Here is a 19053-nt window from a genome sequence, read left to right on the forward strand (position 1 = left end):
ATCTAAAACGGACTCAAAATTTAAAAAGGCCATACAAAATGTTTGCCTACCTAAGAACGCATCTATATAGTAAGCACACTTTTTATATCGCTACATTTTCAGTTTTAGAACACATAAATTTGTTTATTTGAAGAAAAAAAGATTTACAAAGTTTTTATGCATTTCTGGAGGAAGGTATACAACAATTTATTCTTAATGAAAGTTTTAGAAAATAATTATATAAAAACTAATCTTATTAAAATATTATTTTTAAATTTTAATTATACACAGTGTTTTCATTAAATTATACAAAAAATTATAAATCATTATTCATTATCAACGGTTTATCAAAAAAACACATTAGTCAAAGACATTAATGCAAAAAAATATCTTTTTACATATCAATATCTTTACGATAAAAGTTGTTTTACAATGAGAAATATGCAGAGATCTAAATAGATAAGACAATGGGCAATAAAATGGCAAAATTACACTTTTGTAGAATAGAATTATTGAGATGGTTGAACACTAATAGTTTTGAACCAACCAATCAAAATGTTGTTAAAAGTATCTTTAGTTTTTAAGCAAATGAATAATATAAGAGGTTGATTAAACTTTGGATACCAGTGTAATTTACAGTCCAATGCCCCCTCCGTCCCTGGAAATATGTGTGTATGTGTTCAGGTTATAACCAAGAACCGGATGTTCAACAATGCTGGAAGATTAAAAGTCAACATGGGAAATATATTTTTCAAGGTAAATGTGAACATTAGACGGGATCACAATTCCAGTTTTTGGAACTACAGAATATTTAATTATTGGCGGTTTCCCTTCGAATGCACAGTCGAGAACAGAAACTCTAACACCCCCCCCCCCACTCTACATATTTTAAGACAAATTGAAAATAAGGAGAATGGTGAATTTTTCGTTTATAGTTTTAACTTTAGGTCGGGTTAGGTTAGGTTAGGTCAGATTAGCCCCGCATTGTTAGGGCACCCCAAATGTAGGCCCTGAGAAAAAAAAATAATCCAACCCCATCTTATCGACCGCCAACGTCAAACTAAACTCTAAATTATATAAGCAGTTTCTAATCCTAAAAAAAATTTTATTGTAATACTGTATTAAAGCTTATTGCTGTTTTTTTTTTAGATAAAATATTCTTCTCTTGTTGTTGAAACACTGCTTAAGGACATTATTGTTCTTGTATGTATATACAATAAAAACAATATACATAAATTATGTTAAAAAGATTTAACAAAAACAAAAATCTTTTTCTGTCTCCATCTAAAGTGTATTAAATATAAATTTCCTCTCCAACCTTCCTTAATTTTGCAACAATAGATGTAAGAAATTACTTAGAACCTATAAAATTTGGCTTTTTAACTATCGAACCCTGTGTATATAAGCGCTTTTTTGGAGCCTAGTTACTTTGTAATTTTAAATTTCCAAGTGTCTTTAGAGATTTTTATTCAACTAAATTCTTAGGGGAATAGAAAGTAATAAAAAGTAGCCTAAAACCATCCCACGGCTTAAATCTAAAACATAAAACAGTTTTAAACCATTCCAAGTCCTATTTCAGGTCCCCCTCCCCCCTGAAATGGAGAACCTGGTAGATTTTAGTTATAGAAATCTTAAGCTTTATTTGGCTCACATGCATTATATAAAAAGTGTGCATAGCTAACATAATATCGATACATCGACAATATATTACCATTGTAACTATGTTTTTTTAATGATTTGATTTGATATTTAAATTTAGACAGGAGAGTACAACAGAGCTATTAAATTTTATCGTATGGCCTTGGATCAAGTCCCAAACACACAGAAAAATCTTAGAATCAAGGAATTCATACTTTTTTTATTTAATTGATGAAGTATTTTTAGTTGCAAAGCTACTCTATATTTTACTTTGTCAGTCCATTAGTCCAGAAGGAGATATGTGACATTTGCTATTTTCAGGATTTAGTGCAGTTTTTTTAAATGAAGATACCACTTCTCATAAGCATCCAATATACAATGTACTTGGTCTGTCAGTTTGTCAGTGTGTTATTCATGCTACTAAAACATGTATGTATATTTAAATGTTTCGCGATTTTTATTTTAAATTGTATCCTTCTTTTACTGATAATGTACATTATAACTCACTTTGTCCGTTTGGCCATACATTATTGTTGTTCTTTGCTACTTACAGATGTTGTCATCATAGTTTTAGGTTAAGGCTGGAGTGAAAAATTATTCTTTTATATCTAAATTGTCAGTTAACACTTAATTGTACTTAGAAAAGAAATTATCTCAGATAAATTAATTGAATTGATTAACAATTTACTTTCTATAGGACCCACGCTTTTTGCCATGACGGAGTTTAGAAATCAGATTATATAAAATTATATTAAATATTTTTAAAGGATTTGAAATAATGTACATATATAAATCTTAAACACAGTTATTAATAATAAAAGAGTTAAAATTATTTGTAAGATAATTGCCGAAATTTGCAATTTACTACAAGATAAAAAGTGTGCAAAAATGCGTATTCACACATTGTTTCCATACAGGCAATTAAGTAACAGAGCTAATTTAGAAGCACTTTACTTAATTTTGGTTCCTTTCATATTTATATGGACTGCTTTATGTGCTTAAATATACTGAAATCTATGGTTCCTGTTTTAATTGCTTTTTGCCAATTGCAAATTGCAATCAATGTTTATAGAAATAATAAAGCTCATCATGCAATATTGAGGCAAAAATACAGTTGTTATTAATATTATTATTAAATGTGTTGAAAAGTGTGAATTTTTTCATAGATAATGCATAATATTGGAATACTATTTGTAAAGATGGGACAATATTCTGATGCCTGTACCTCATTCCAATGGATCATGTCAGAACAGGTACACAATTTTTTCATGTGAAAACTCAAACTTTCAAAGATTAGCTGGCCTGCATCTTCTCCTAATATATTAAATAATTTACAGGGTGATTATAGAACTGGCCTACATCTACTCCTAATATATTAAATAATTTACAGGGTGATTATAGAACTGGCCTACATCTACTCCTGATATATTATACTAGAGGTGGCGTTCTTAAATTATTCCGCTATTAGCTAGATTGAATATTAATCTTTTTCTTCCATTGTCCTATCCCTGTTTAAAGTATTTCCTCTTTCTTTAAAATATTGTAGGTTCCTAATATTTTTTATTTCAAATTATCGTCCTGAAAGGGTTAAAATGTTTTGTTAACTGTTAAATTTTAGTTCAATATCTGACCACATTACGCACGTATCGCTAGTATCAAATTATTTTAAAACTAAGTTTTCTTTTATTTACTATATTATAAATTTAAATTTTCTGTTTTATAAATATAAATTTAATACTTCAATATAATTCAAATAGCAACATGAAATAAAAAAAAGAATTTATTCTTCAAGCAGTAAAATAATGGGTCATATCGTTCTGGTCAATGGGAGTTTATTATGGATTATTGGAGCACTATGAGTTTTAAACATTTATTCCTTGGAAAACTTGAGCTCATATATAGACATTTTTTTCCTATATAGATCTGACATGGATCTTGAAGCAATAAAGCTGGCTGTTTTGTAAATGTTAAAAATTGGAAGAATCTATTAAATAAAAGTTATCGCAAATATACTTTAAATAATATCTACTACTATTATATTATATAATTTACAGGGTGATTATAGAACAGGTCTACATCTACTCCTAATATATTATATAATTTACAGGGTGATTATAGAACTGGCCTTCATCTACTCCTAATATTAAATAATTTACAGGGTGATTATAAAACTGGCCTACATCTACTACTATTATATTATCTAATTTACAGGGTGATTATAGAACTGGCCTACATCTACTCCTTATATATTATATAATTTATAGGGTGATTATAGAACTGGCATACATCTACTTTAATTATATTATCTAATTTATAGGGTGATTATAGAACTGGCCTACATCTACTCCTATGCTATTTTGCACTCGGGGATAAAGAGAAAATGATTCAGGAATTAATTCATTTTATTAAAGTTTTTTATCATTGCTACTCTATTATTTAACAGCGCACTTTTGTATGTCCGTCTGTTTGACTGCTTTAGTATTTTAACTGCTTTTAGTTAAGGATTATTTTAAGACAGAACCAGCCAAAGTTTCATGTTTTTTTCCCCAGCATGTTGACATAATTGTCCTAGTTATACATTTTATACTAGTGGCTATTCCCCTTGAGACTTCTAAGGGCACTATTTTAAATTTTTTAAATTGGGGGACCATTTTTTCTAGGGGATAATTTCTAGTGGAAGGTTAGTGGTATTCTACCCCCCAAAAAGTTATACACCTTCCTATGACCCATGAGAGGCTATATTGTAATTTGTAAGATCCTTCGGGAAACACACACACAGATGTTACTTTTATATAAAGATAGCTATAATGAATTACTACTTAATAGGGATTTCAACAACTTTTGGAGATTCCCTTAGGTGAGTAATTTCAAATATTTATTTTATTTCATTTAATTACTTTTTAAAATCATAATTTTTTAATATCTTATCTTTATTCGTTGGCTCAATATCATTAGGTACTTTATTGAATGTGTATTGGTTAGCTTTAACATATTACTGTCTAAACGTTTCAACCAATTATTTTAATCTTCAGAAGGGATAATCTTTTTAATCATTTCAAGATGTATATTAATTTATCGTCTATTGTTTTATTCTGGTTATCTGGTTTTATTTTAGACATAGAAGATGAGGATAAATATTTGGCAGTAAATGATGACCCTACTTCAAATCTTATTCTAGAAGCTATCAAAAATGATGAACTTAGAAAGGTAAAAAAACTGCTGAGAGGAAGGGGACTATAAAACTTACTGGTACCCCAAGTTTTAAACCACCTGACTTATATTAAAACTTTGAGTACTTTTATGGAAATTTTATTATATGGTTAGTTTCAGAATAGTGTGTCCACTTTTTGACTAATGATTTCAATCTACAAAAGTGAATATTCAGTTTATAATCATTAAGGATGTATAACAATTAATCGTCAATTGTCTCATCCCTTAAGATCATATAAAAAATATAATAATTAATGTTTGTTTGACTTTGGTAAAGTGTTTGATATTAAATGATGTCACCGCCCACCTAAAAAAAATATTAGGAAAGCCAGCTACCTTTCCCATTTTTCAACCCCCACTCCCTCATGGAAAATTACTCAATAATTTGCAACAAAAAGCATTATTACCTAACTTAAAACTATGTATATAATTGATTGTAATGTTTAATTGCTTCAATTTAAACAAAAATAACATCAATTACTTATGATTGGTTTACAGTAGTAATATTTAATATTTAATTATTCATTAAAACATTTTTTAGATTGAAAGACAAAAGAAGGCCGAAGCTGAACATTGTATTTTAATGGGTATCGTTTTAATCATTTTATGGTGCAAAAATAGATAATATTAAAATATACTTAATTTTTAAAACTATGCAAAAGAAGATTTTTTCATTTCATCATAAGGTTTACTTTCAATAGATTAAAATTTCTTCATAATTTTGATTTTTTACTAGCAATTGAATCCAATAGGACTCTACTACGACCATTAGTAATAAACACTAAGTAAAAGTGCATTCTAATGCTATCAATTCAGCTGAGTTTGAAAAATTAATATTAATCTGCCATTGTCCTATCTCTTTATCTCTACTTATTTAGGCGCCAAGCTAATATCCCCAGTTATAATGGATACATTTACAGCTGGTTACAATTGGTGTGTTGATACTATCAAGATGTCCACACATTCAGAGGTAGTAACTGATATAATTACTAATGATTATAGTAAGTGTGTTGATACTATCAAGATGTCCACACATTCAGAGGTAGTAACTGATATAATTACTAATGATTATAGTTAGTGTGTTGATACTATCAAGATGTCCACACATTCAGAGGTAGTAACTGATATAATTACTAATGATTATAGTAAGTGTGTTGATACTATCAAGATGTCCACACATTCAGAGGTTATAGTCATATCATTAATCGCTCTTAAGAACAGTTATAATTGAACATTTGAAAATTAGGAAAATGAGTTAGCTGGCTACAAATCAAGCCTTTTACCCTAATTTTCAAGCTACCAAATGACAGCTAATTGGTAGCTTTTGACAGCTTACAGGGGGCTAATAAAGCCGTTTAAATAATGTTTTACTATAAATGAAAAAAAAAACATTAAATATTTTCTCAGCTTAAATGCCATCGCTTAGCTAATTTGATTAAACGACCCTTGTCTTATGGTCGAAAATATTTAAAATGTGTTTTTTTTAGACTTATATTATGTTCATGTGTCTGGCATAGCAGCAATATGAATTATTTGTAACGTCAAATGAAAACCTGGCCTAAAAGCAAGAAAAAAAAAGCATTGTAATGAGTCGACGTGTACAAAAAATAACTTAACTCGAAATAATCCTTATATAAAGGAAAAAGACGTAAGTCTGTAGCAAATGATCTCGTTCACCGCTGAAACGATATCGTTCTCCTTTACAGTGAAGCTCCATATAGGTCCATGGAATATTTCTATCTTTTCTCAAGAGAAATACAGTAAGAAAAAATAACAATCCCCCAAAATATTTACGAAAAAACATTAATCATTAGAAGTGAAATGTTAACCTCCATCACTTATGAGTTTTTAGGCCTCTAACCGCCAGGAAATGCATACAAATATATATATTTTTTTTAATTTTTAGTTGGCGAATGATCTTGAGATCAACAAAGCAGTCATGTTCCTCAAGCAGAAAGATTTTACACAAGCTGTTGATACACTCAAAGGAATTGAACATTTTATAGTTTAGAATCGAACCGCTGAACCGATATGGCTCTAGTTTACAATGTAGCTCCTCATGGGTCCTGGGAAAGTTTATAATTATTGTTGTGGAGGGTACCACCACCATCCCAAAAGAAATCGCCCATAGAAAAAATGATCAAACTAAAGTTTGTATTAGGGTTGGTTCGACTTCCCCCCGCACCCTTTAAGTGCCCCTAGAGGCGTATTCTTTAATAAAGCAATACAGTTTGTCGGTCGCACGGACAGGCCATTATAATGGTGAAGCTATGTTATTAATAAAAATATACATTAGTGTATAATCTATTTCATTTAATCCATTTTAGCCAATTATATTTTTTTAATGTTAGACTCTTACATTATACGCTATAAAGCTGTTTCCACTTACAAGACAAATAAGTTTTATTAGCAAATATAATTTCTACGCCTTAAAACATTTCATCACTAATTTTTTTAGCAAAGCTTCTTTATTTTTTTCTTTGTCTGTTAGTCCGTCCTTCAAGAACGTGATTTTATCGGTTGCTATTTGAAAATTATTTGGAAAATAGTTCTTGTGTATTTCCTTTAATCTTCTTAATGCTGATGACAACTGAAAATCTGCTCTATAAGTTACTTTATCAATTGGTCCATCCATCATTTTTTTGTTTATTTTTCTTATGGAGATTGTTATCCTTTACAAGTTCACATAGACATTTCCATTTTTATTGCTTCGGCACGTACTTTAATTTTTTTGTCTTTTTTAAAATGAATACCAATTATATAAATTTAGCAAAGTAGTTTGTAGTAAAAATTCTATTTTATCATGAACACAAATTAATATTACAACTGAAGTAAAAAAAGCATATCGTAAAAAATATATGTATGTAATATTTTACTATTTATTTGAAATGGTAAAATTGTATCAGAATTTATCGTTTATAATAGTTAGCTATTCTGATTTTGAAATATGAAGTTATGCTGTTCAACTCTTTGCTATTGTTAAAGCACTAATTATTCTGATTTTTGCGATTGTAGTAAATGATTTTCATGCGGCAGTGATTTTTCAGCGCAAAGTTGAATATTTTCAGGGATATAGGGGTAAGAAAAATAATTCTTGCTAATTTGTCTTGAAAACAAAAAAATTAAGAAAATAGCCAGGAAAAAATTTATTAAATTTGAAGTTCAAAATGTTAAAATAGTTTACTGGAGTGAAAAAGCATGTAATATGGCCCAGTACCCAAAGTCAAAAGGCAACCAAAAGAATGATTTTTATATCCATTGCCTGATCCCTATATCCCTAGATATATTAAACTGAGAAACTGGAAGAAGTAGAGCAATAAAATTTAACAAGATTAGTCCCCCGTAGCATACAGATAGATTCAACTAATTTTTTGTTGTAAAGAAGTTACTTTATAATTCACTTTGTCTGTCTGTCAGTCCGTAACGCTATGGGAGATTTTTTTGGCTGATATTTTAGATATTCTGCTAATTTTTAAAAAAATATACATTTTATAGAAGAGTATTCAGTATACAACTTACTTAGTCCGCCAGTCTGTAGGTCAAAAAATTAGAACCCATTATCCCCCCCCCCCCCCCCCCACTGTAAGTGGATGCCCTACGCGTTTTGCGACAGTAACGGGTTATATAATTTAGAATAGAAAAATGTTTGATGTGACTGCAGGATTTGAGAAGCAGGATACAAAGGTTGCAAGCACTGCAGCTACAAACCTTTCTTTTCTCTATTTTCTACAAGGAGAAACTGATCAGGTAATAATATTTTTGTAATATCCCTCAGAGTGTATTGTCAAGCACTGAACTTCTCCCCCCTTACTTTAAAATTTTTAAAATAAGGGATGTGGGGGTATTTTTATATATGCCTGACACCACTGCTGAGGGCCTCTTTTTTTCAAAATAAGTAGGAGGGGGGGTTGCTCCACTAGACACTTTGAGGTAAACCGCACCTTAGGTGGTTGAAGAAGTAACTATCGTCTATTTACAGATTTCTTGAAGAAAATTTAGGATAAGTTTTAAATATTTTTTAAAGACTTTTTCTATTAGAGGGAAAGAGGTTGCTACCAACCCTTACTGTTATCCCCCCACCCCCATACTATAAATTTCGGACACAACCCAATCTTTCCCGATTTTGTATAATTTTTGAGGAACACGATTCCAGTGACGTCATATTTTTCTTTCCCGAAAAGGGGAAGGGGGGAAGAAAATCTCTTCAAAAGAGATGGGGAAAACCCCCTTTTCTCCCATATCTTTTTTTCTTCCCCCCTTCCCTTTTTCGGGAGAGAAAAATATGACGTCACTGGAATCGTGTTCCTCAAAAATTATACAAAATCGGGAAAGATTGGGTTGTGTCTAAATTTCGCGCATCTGGTATAACAACAGTACAAATTTTTTTTATTTTATCTGATGGCAAGCCGGTTTTGAGAACTTACTGACTAATGGTCAGACACACTCTGTGTTGTTTTTAATGGTGCGATAGCTTCTGTAAAGTAGTTTACTAACAAATCAATTTCAAATAATTTGCTTTCCTATTTTGAGCATTTTTTTTTTATTTTCATCTTTTTCTTTTTAGTGTATTCTCTTTCATTAATTCTGTTCTATTTATTATCAATATATTTACTATGTTTTTTTGAGTACAGAAAAAGAAAAGTTATAAAATGATTTTCCTTTAAAATCTTATTTTTTGCGGAAATGTGATAGGTATGTTTTCTGGCATGATATAATCTATCTTGTATTCACAGAAATAAGTGAAACTAGATATATTCCTCCGGGGCTCAGCAGCCTATCAGCGTTTAGTTGTTTAGTTTTTACTAGCTGCTTTGCTTCTAGATTTAGAGGCCCAGGAGGCTATACTCAAAAAACGCCCATCTCAGAAAACGCCTATCTCAAAAAACGCCTATCTCAGAAAACGCCTATCTCAGAAAACGCCTATCTCAAAAAACGCCTTTTTCATAAAATGCCTACTACATTTTTAAAAATTGTCTTGTAGTGAAACATGTCAGTCTAAGGTATTGTGAATATTGTACAATATGTACATTATAAATCTTCTTATTAAAATATCTATTCCTGAAGTATAATATCACTCTTACATTCCTTAGGCACTTTTTATTTATTAAGAATTTTGAGCAACAACATACTAAAGGTTTGCTGTTTGAAAATTGATCACAATTGAATACCTAACAAAAACTTTTACATAGTTAATTCATGTTTTAAGTTTCTTTTCTTCATATATCTACTGCAAACAACCCAGTTTACTTTTCAGTTATTACAATAAGATGAACAACCATTAGCTCTATAAAACATAATTCTTATTTATTATGTTATCATTTGACCTAATATCTTGAATTAACAGAATATCAGGTTGAAATGTTGTAAATATGACTAAGCCTAGTATATTTGTTAAGAGACATTCATAAAGATGTTGTGTAATTTTGTTCTAGTTTTTATTATGCTTAAAAGAAATTTTAGATTCATGTATATAAGGGGGGGGGGCGTAATGACATTTATTCCTAATCCGTGAGCAAAATGGTCTAAATATTTAGCTATACCCTTCAAACTTGGTATATAAGCCTAGTCCTATAGGTATTACATCTAAATGGCAAAAAAATCCAAAATTTTTTATTTTAAGGTTAACCCCATTTCCGCAGGGTTTTTCTTACCTAACCTAACCTTAAAATAAAAAATTTTGGATTTTTTTGCCATTTAGATGTAATACCTATAGGACTAGGCTTATATACCAAGTTTGAAGGGTCTAGCTAAATATTTAGACCATTTTGCTCACGGATTACGAATAAATGTCATTACGCCCCCCCCCCCTTATTAACATACACAAATAATATATAAAATATTTTTTGAGTATAATATGCTTTAAGATTATCAGAATTATATAGCTGTTCCTCAAAATAAAAAAAAATAGTTTAGAATAATTATCATAAATTATAAAGCAATTTAACATTTTGTTAAATCTTACTTTCCATAGATGATGAATTTTGGGGGGAAAATAGGGTGAGGGTATTTTAATGTCTTTTCCCTATATTCCTTCTTATTTTTATTAGATTCAAAAATGATGTTCTTTTGAATAAGCTTCAATAATTAAACCCTTTCCTTTAATGAGTTCTCCCTCCAATAATTTTCTCCAATCCCCCATTTTCCATTTATTTAAACCTTCTCTATTCTCTTAAAATAGCAGCTACTCTTAAGTTTACCATTTTACCCATCTTTCTACATATTTTATTGACTGGTTTAAATTAGGCTTTATTTTTTAAAAATGTAGTAGGCATTTTATGAAAAAGGCGCTTTTTGAGATAGGCGTTTTCTGAGATGGGCGTTTTTTGAGATAGGCGTTTTCTGAGATTGGCGTTTTTTGAGATAGGCGTTTTCTGAGATAGGCGTTTTTTGAGATGACCCGCCCAGGAAAATTGTCAAAAAAAGCATGAAACCACCCCAAAGACTTTTATAAAGGTTCTCTGTTAACAGCCATTTACGAGATCTTATCTTTAAACTGAAAAACCCTTTTTTACTACTTTTTATTAAACTAATAGTTTCGCCCCTAGCCTCTAAGTGCTTTATCCCTACAGGTTAAGGGGTTTTGAACAAACTTTTATTCAAGAGTTAAACCCTATCATAATTCCTAGTAAAATTAAACCGCAAAATAAAACACCAAGCGCAGCTTAGGCACATATTGATTTGTAATTTGTAGTTGAGTTAAGACTTATCCAAACACCGCTTTTTTTTCTCAATAACTTGTTGCCACAGCCATACTAGCATTTAATTCGCGTTTGTTAATCCCTGCAATGCAAACTTTCCCACAAACCTAAGATAGGAATTGTAGTATTATAGTTTTTGAACAACAAGTTTTGAACTGTGAAAAATTTTAACATGTATATTATTTTAGGCCGAAAAGTATGCAGAGATGGCAAGACAGGCAGATTCTTATAATGCTGCAGCTTTTGTTAACCTAGGTAAATATATTCACTAGCAGCTACGCCCCTAGAGGCCCCTTTAGGGACAATGGAAGAAAGGGGAGTGGGTCGATACTCCATTTATTTAGGGATTGGCGAGATCCTTTGCAACACACACATATACAGACAGATATCCTGTTACTTTACATAAAAACTTATGACTTAAATTTTTTTGATTCATCAATATATTAACAAACTAAATCGAGAAGAAAGTATACAGGGTGATTCAAATAAAACTGCGTTTTTTCGGTTTTCTGACACAACCATAAGGAATACAGAAAAAAAACAATTATAAGTACTAAATCTCTATAAAAACAACGTATAAAAGGTGTTTCTGAATATGATGGACCATTTAGATATATTTTGTCTATTTAATCTGGGTTTCAACCCAAAAAAAACTGTTCAGGAAACTGTTGTTTCAAGAAGGATGATATTGAGAAGGCCAAAGAGATTTACATGGTTGCTCTGGAGAATGATGCATCCTGTGTTGAAGCTCTTTACAATCTCAGGTACAAAAAGGCAGGGATATTAAAGGATAAGACAGTGGACGATAAATTGAATACATTTTGAAGCACCTTATGACATTTAATTCTTATTTTATTTTGTCCATTTTTGTCCTTTCTTTTTCTTCCCTTTTTTTTTATAGAATCTTTTAATTTTAATTGTATTTGATTAAAACACATTATGCAGTATGAATACTGTTGGGAGGAATTTAATGTCTTTTAGCTACACAGAATAGATTTATTACCCTAGATGGTCAATCAGCCACATTAATCCGCCAACATTTTAGCAAACGAAGAGTTTGTTCAAATTTAGAAACCAACATTTCCAGACAATTTGCTACTGTTGGTCCAAATAATATATTGATCATCTAGTCTTTCTATATATTTCGCATTGCGACTCTATAATAATGTCCTTACGCCAATATACGACGCGAAGGTTACTAATTTACTAAAAATGTTATCTACCAAAAATAAAACCAAAAGATGTTTCTTGGCTAGTGTACAGTGATTTTTTTTATTCCAATATTTTGCGAATTGATATTGATCGGCTGAATATTTTTTCAGTAGATTTGTTATTTGTGCATAAAGGGTAAAGTTGTTGTCGCCGGGCTATCTATGGATTAACTGTTCTTGTTTTATATGCATTGCTGTGTCATTGTCACTGTTTAATTAAAATGCACCATTCTTGCTTTGTTCTAATGAAAAAGTATTAAGATAAGCAAGGAGATGTAGGGGGGGGGGGGCTTTGAACCATTGATATGGTCGAGTCGAACCTCCACTTTAAATTTTTGTTGAATTATAGGGGGGGGGCCGGGGGGTACCTTTTTCTAAGGAAATTTTTTTAAAATGAGGAGTTATCCTCCACAAAAATATTTCTATATGATAGTTAGAGGCATCCTCTTAAGAACTCAATGGGCACTTGAGGTGGGTTTGGAGGAAGTCGACCGCCCCCCTTTAAATATCAAAACCTTTTTGGGGAGGGGATAATTTTCTTTCAGGGACGATTTCTCATGGAGGTTGGAGTTCCTTTCTCCTAAATAGTTTTAATCCTTCCCTGGACCTATAAAAGGCTTCACTGTAAAGTACAACCATATCTAGATCCTTTGCTACACATAGACAGATATCCTTTTTTATTTTTTTTTATTCTATGCGGTTATCTTTATTTATGAAAATAATTTGTTTTAGTCTTTGTAACAAGAGGTTAGGACTGTATGATGAAGCCCTGGAGGGTTTCTTCAAGCTTCACAGTATTGTCAGGTACATACCATTCATCGCAACAACAGGGATCTATAGGGATAAGACAATGGACTATACATTAATTTGTATCCCCAATGATAACACACAAAATTACCCCTTCAATCAATAAGCTTATTGGTATTAAGTTTTTCACTATAAGTTTGAATCAAGATTTTAAAAAGTACTCAATGTTTTTGAGCCATCCAATAAAATTAAGTGGCAATGAAACTTTGGGTACCAGAATAATTTACATTCCAATGTCATGTCCCCTTCCTCCCTGATCTTAAGTAGGTACAGCTTTAAAAAAATTGTTTTATGATTTTACAATCAAAATTTTTAATTATTAATTATAAGAAAATATATCAGAATTAGTCTAAAACTATCTCTGGACCTATGTAAAGCTTACATAACATGAAGAACTGATTGGGTACAGCAATTATCGAATTATCAAGCTAGAGACAAAAAAATACTTTTTATGATAGATATGAATTATTCACTAAAACAAAACAAAAAACTGTTATTATAGCAAAATAAGAACATAGTAATAGTGTCTAACTTTTTATCTTTGTGACGTAACAAAAATCGAAGGATGAGAGGGGAGGTGGGAAAGGAAAACCCTAAAAAGAGATGGATTTTTGTTACGTCACAAAGATAAAAAGTTAGACACTATTACTAGGTTCGCAAAATAAACATTCTTATTTATTTAGAAATTACAGCGAGGTTGTGTACCAAATTGCCAACATTTATGAGTTACTTGGGGATACGGATCAGGTGAATTTTAATTGTTCTTGTTTTAAAATTTTAGCGTTCCATTCTAACCAGTAACTTTAAACCTGGATTTGGTTTTATCTCTCAACAAAATCTATAGATAACCATACTCTAACTAGTTATGTCTTGCACCTTACATAGTAGCAGTAAATTTATACAAAAAGTGGGTCAGTAAATAATTAATAACTTAAATACATTAAATATACCTTTTAACCTTATTAAGAAAATAAAAAATGTATTTAAAATGAACTATATAATTTATCTATTCATAAAATTTTGGTACAAAATGTTTCTTTTATGTTTATAAAATTTCCAGATCAAGTAACAAATACGACGAAATGCTATTAATTCGGTAACTTTAAAAGCTGCAAAGCAATAGCACATCAACCATTACACCAAGGCGTACAAATAATCTGAAATAGCCAAGTGCACTTAAATGTGCAACCCATGGGGGGGGGGAATATGCATAGCATATATCCCCTGCAGGGAGTACTATCCTAAAAGGGGTCTCTTAAGTTCTAGGGTTGGGCCGGATATTTTTTTGGCCGGATACCGGATACCGGATATCCGGCTGATTTCAAATGCCGGATATCCGGTACCAGGCCGGATATCCGGCCAACGCCGGATATCCGGCAAATATCCGGTTATCCGGCCAAATTACCGGATATCCGGCCGGATAACCGGCCAAATTTCTACATAATAAAGTATCAAAAAAGGATATAGTCCCTTTCGTGGCAACGCACCTTAAGGGGCGATTCGTTGTATAGCAATAGGAGGAAAGCTACTGTAAAAATACGAATAATCGCTCCTTAAGGGGCGTTGCCACAAAAGGGACTATAGCCATAAAATTTTTTTTCTTCATAAACTGGTGTTTTATATTATACTAGCGGCTGCGTCCCTAGTATCTAGGAATATTAGAAGGGACATGAAACCTTACAACGACCTGTAAGAAGCTTCACTCTAAAGGAGAACCATATCGGTTCAGCGGTTAGCGAGATCCTTTGCTACAGACAAAAAAAGCTCACTACTTTATTTAATAGGATAAAATTAAGGTTAAAATTTAAAAATTAAGTAACTATTAAATAATCTTTCTTCTTAGCAAATAAATCTAATTAACTATTACTACCCTCAATCTGTAATATCAACCCCTAACGGTTGGAGGATGGGCGGGGAGGTGGCGTTGAATGCCTGCCCCCTTCCCCCCCCCCCTCTGTTTTTTTCTATCCCATTTTCTGTGTATAAAAGGTAGAGGGCTATAACTGACTGACTTTCGAAATATGGGTATGACACATAACTGAGAGTTGAATTTTTTTTAATACCTCCTTCCTGGCGGGCACAGGATGCCAGCAAATCTGGTAAGGTCATTCAGGTAAAAAGTAAAAATATTTTTTTACTTAAACAAAGCATTTCATGATATCTAATACTAAAATATCCTATAGTCGTACATCCTCATATGTAATATAGGTGTTCAAGTCGATTTCAGGTTCCAGGTATAATCCTGCAAGTCCTGAACCTCCAGGTCTCCAGAAATCTTTAAACGGTTCCTGTGACCGCAAATTTTTACTTGAAGATTTCAAATGTTAAACTTAGGCTTTTTTTATATATCTTTATGACATATTACAATTTCATAAAATCCGTTGCCGTTTACCTGCCAACCGTCGGTTTGCGGCTGGCAGCTGCCAAGTGCTGCTGCCACTGCCAAAATTTATTTTTTAAGATTTCTAATATAAATTTACATAAAGATAAACATATTCAGAAAAAATTGTTCTTCTAGCTTCAATAATAAGAAAATTACAGCCATTTAAGATTTTTAAAAAACTGATATTTTTGTTGTAAAATATTAAAGATTATATTGCCGGATATCCGGCAGGATAGTTTTAATATCCGGTATCCGGCCGGATATTGAAAATGGCCGGATATCCGGCCATACCGGATATCCGGCTCAACCCTACTCTTAACCCTTACTTACCCTAGCATAGCCTGAAATAAAATCTAAAATTGGTTAATATGCGAAATGAAGTAAACTGCACAAAAAAAAACTTTCTTTCTATTTTCGATCTCATCCAAATGTTTTATCCTTTACAGAGATCTTAAGGGATAAGTCAGCGGTCGATGAATTGATAAAATTACTCAATCTTGATAAGCATCTATTCTGTAGATCATAAGTATTTGTTGAAATTAAACAAATAAGATTCGATAAAAGTACTCAAAGTTTTTAAGCTAACAAATGAGATTACGTGGTTATAAAACTTTGGGCATTAATTTATTTTCCAGACCAATGCTCCCTCCCTCCCCTGAATCTTTATCATCCGTTTACATTATATGAAATATTAAATTGTGTAAATTTATAACTTTGCTGTTTCATATTTTAACAAGGATCGTTTTATACATAAGTAATAATGCAACGCAACAAAGAATGACAAAAAATGTAGCAAAGCAACAGCATCATAATAAAATGGACATCTGGCTATGATTTTTTGAAGATTATAGAGTTGCTACGCATTCTAGATTGTACTGAATGGTTTTTGGAATCATCTTGAAATTAAAAATGATAGGGCAATTATAACATGCTTTAATTAACAATCAGAGCTATCCGTTACGCACAGACCAACGCTAATTATATAAAAGCTTCGCTTTTAAAAATGGTATTACGACATACCTGTCATAGGATAAATGCTTTCTTTGATCCTGAAAATTATATTCCATTCCAACAGGATATTTACATAATGGATATACAATACGTGGATATTGTGACAGTGACATTTTTGTCGTCAATTTAGGTTGCTATTATAGTTCTCAGATATTGGTCATAAGGTTCCTCCATGGTCAGGGGATGGGATGGGACAAAGTCATAAAGGGGAGACAGGGGTTATCCATTTATTAGTATTGATTTGAAGAAACATTTTATCAGGGTAGGCGAGAATCTCACACAATATGCACGTATTTTTATCGACACAACCCAATCTGTCCCGATTTTGTATCACTTTTGAAAGTGCGATTCCTGTGACGTCATATAAAAAGGGAAGGGGGGAAGAAAATCTCTTCCCTTTTCTCCCATCTCTTTTGAAGAGATTTTCTTCCCCCCTTCCCTTTTTCTTTCCCAAAACGTATATGACGTAACTGGAATCGCACTTTTCAAAGTGATACAAAATCGGGACAGATTGGGTTGTGTCATTTTTATCCATCATTTACATATATGTAGGATAATATTAATTTTTGTATGCATGTTGCATATTGTCAATATCTGTTAGATGTTTGGTTTATAAAGAAATTGATGCCTACATGTCTAATTAGTGGAATGTATGTTAGTCTATCTTTAAAATAAAATTGCTTAATTTTTCCATTTTTCATTAGATCTTCAATTATTTGGGCTAAATGTATAAGAAATAATATCTATAATAAATTTAATAATTGTTCTATGCAGTACTAGGTTGTCTGTCTGTCAAAGGATCTATATTTGTCTGTTTAAATAAAATTTTGTCTTTTCTCTTTGACTCTCATTTTTTAGCTTGTTCCTCTTATAATATAAAGTAGTAAGGTTTTTTTCTAATGCTTAAAATCTTGGAAATCAATGGTCCGAATTGGTTTTACTTATCAGGGAAGCTTTATAAATGTCTTTGGATGGTTTTAGGCTTTTTTCCTAGACTCTCTTGGATTTAAATATAAATCCCCAAGTAAAGAGCAATGTTTCTGAAAGATATAAGCAGAAATTATAGATTTTATACAATTCACCTGAAGTAAACCTAGTCTTCATCATAGAATATATTAAATACAATTATACCATACAATATATTTTAGGAGAAAAGGAGAGGTTAAAACTCTCCCGAAAGTTTGAAATTACCTAAAAATATTACCTTAAGTTTTTTGATACTTAATCATTAAAAAGATATTTTGTTGAGGCCTTATTTTTAACAATTCAGGTATTTTTTAGCAATTTTCAACCACATTAAAATCGAAAGGCCAGTCCCAAAAATGCATTACATGTAAAATTTGAAATCGATAGGACAACTCTAACATGCTTAATTTAACGAAAAGAGCTATCCGTTCCGGACGGACGGACCGACCCTAATTCAAGAAAAGCTTCGCTCTTAAAAAAGAAAAACATATCTAATAAAATTTTGTAGTATTTGTTAATATGGTTTTACATGCAGTGTATGAGGTTTTTTAAGATCAAATATTCTTGGATAATAGATATAATCTAGATACATACTTTTCCTAATCAGCCAATAGGAAACATGGAAACAGTGGAGGAACAATTTTGACCTATTGTTGTTTTGGATTCAAAAGGGCTCGTATATTATTAGCCACTAGCGGCTTCGCCCCTGGCCTCTAGGGGCTGTGCCCCAAGAGGTTTGATCAAACTAATTTTTCGTGTTTTATTTTTCAAAGAAAATTTTTTTTTTAAATTGGGGGGGGGGGGGGTTAGTCGACCACACTATTTAAATTTTGTTTTTTTTTGGGGGGGTAATTTCATTTGGGGGGGGGTTAGGGGTGTCCCATCCCCCAAGAAAATAGTTATAAACCTTCCCGGGACCTATGAGAAGCTACCCTGTAAAGGAGAACCCGATCAGTTCAGCGGTTAGCGAGATCCTTCGCTACAAACAAACAGACAGACAAACAAACAGACAGACAAACAAACAGACATCGTTCTACTTTGTATTTTAGATAAATAGTTGCAATTATTTCAAGATAGAGTTTTGCTTTGGTAAATTATATCGTGAGAAAATGTCTTCCTTCGTTTATTGTGAAGCATATGCAATAAGTTA

The 19053-nt window shown here is 31.5% G+C and overlaps 1 protein-coding gene across 8 annotated transcripts in view; it reads left to right on the plus strand.

Annotated features, from left to right (window-relative positions):
• The window catches only part of nompB (intraflagellar transport protein 88-like protein nompB), a 54821-nt gene that overhangs the window by 19530 nt on the left and 16238 nt on the right, over positions 1-19053 (plus strand). For all 8 annotated transcript variants that reach the window (XM_080162358.1, XM_080162359.1, XM_080162356.1 and 5 more), the window contains 14 exons: positions 664-735; positions 1739-1820; positions 2782-2870; positions 3935-4004; positions 4442-4474; positions 4733-4824; positions 5369-5414; positions 5706-5797; positions 6734-6813; positions 8487-8574; positions 11714-11780; positions 12187-12289; positions 13469-13540; positions 14227-14290. In XM_080162358.1, coding sequence (XP_080018484.1) covers positions 664-735; positions 1739-1820; positions 2782-2870; positions 3935-4004; positions 4442-4474; positions 4733-4824; positions 5369-5414; positions 5706-5797; positions 6734-6813; positions 8487-8574; positions 11714-11780; positions 12187-12289; positions 13469-13540; positions 14227-14290 — 1050 coding nt within the window. The remainder of the gene's footprint in view (positions 1-663; positions 736-1738; positions 1821-2781; positions 2871-3934; positions 4005-4441; positions 4475-4732; positions 4825-5368; positions 5415-5705; positions 5798-6733; positions 6814-8486; positions 8575-11713; positions 11781-12186; positions 12290-13468; positions 13541-14226; positions 14291-19053) is intronic.

This window comes from Acartia tonsa, chromosome 5, assembly GCF_053477335.1.
Source record: "Acartia tonsa isolate MP-2025a chromosome 5, ASM5347733v1, whole genome shotgun sequence".
NCBI classification, from domain to species: Eukaryota; Metazoa; Arthropoda; class Copepoda; order Calanoida; family Acartiidae; genus Acartia; species Acartia tonsa.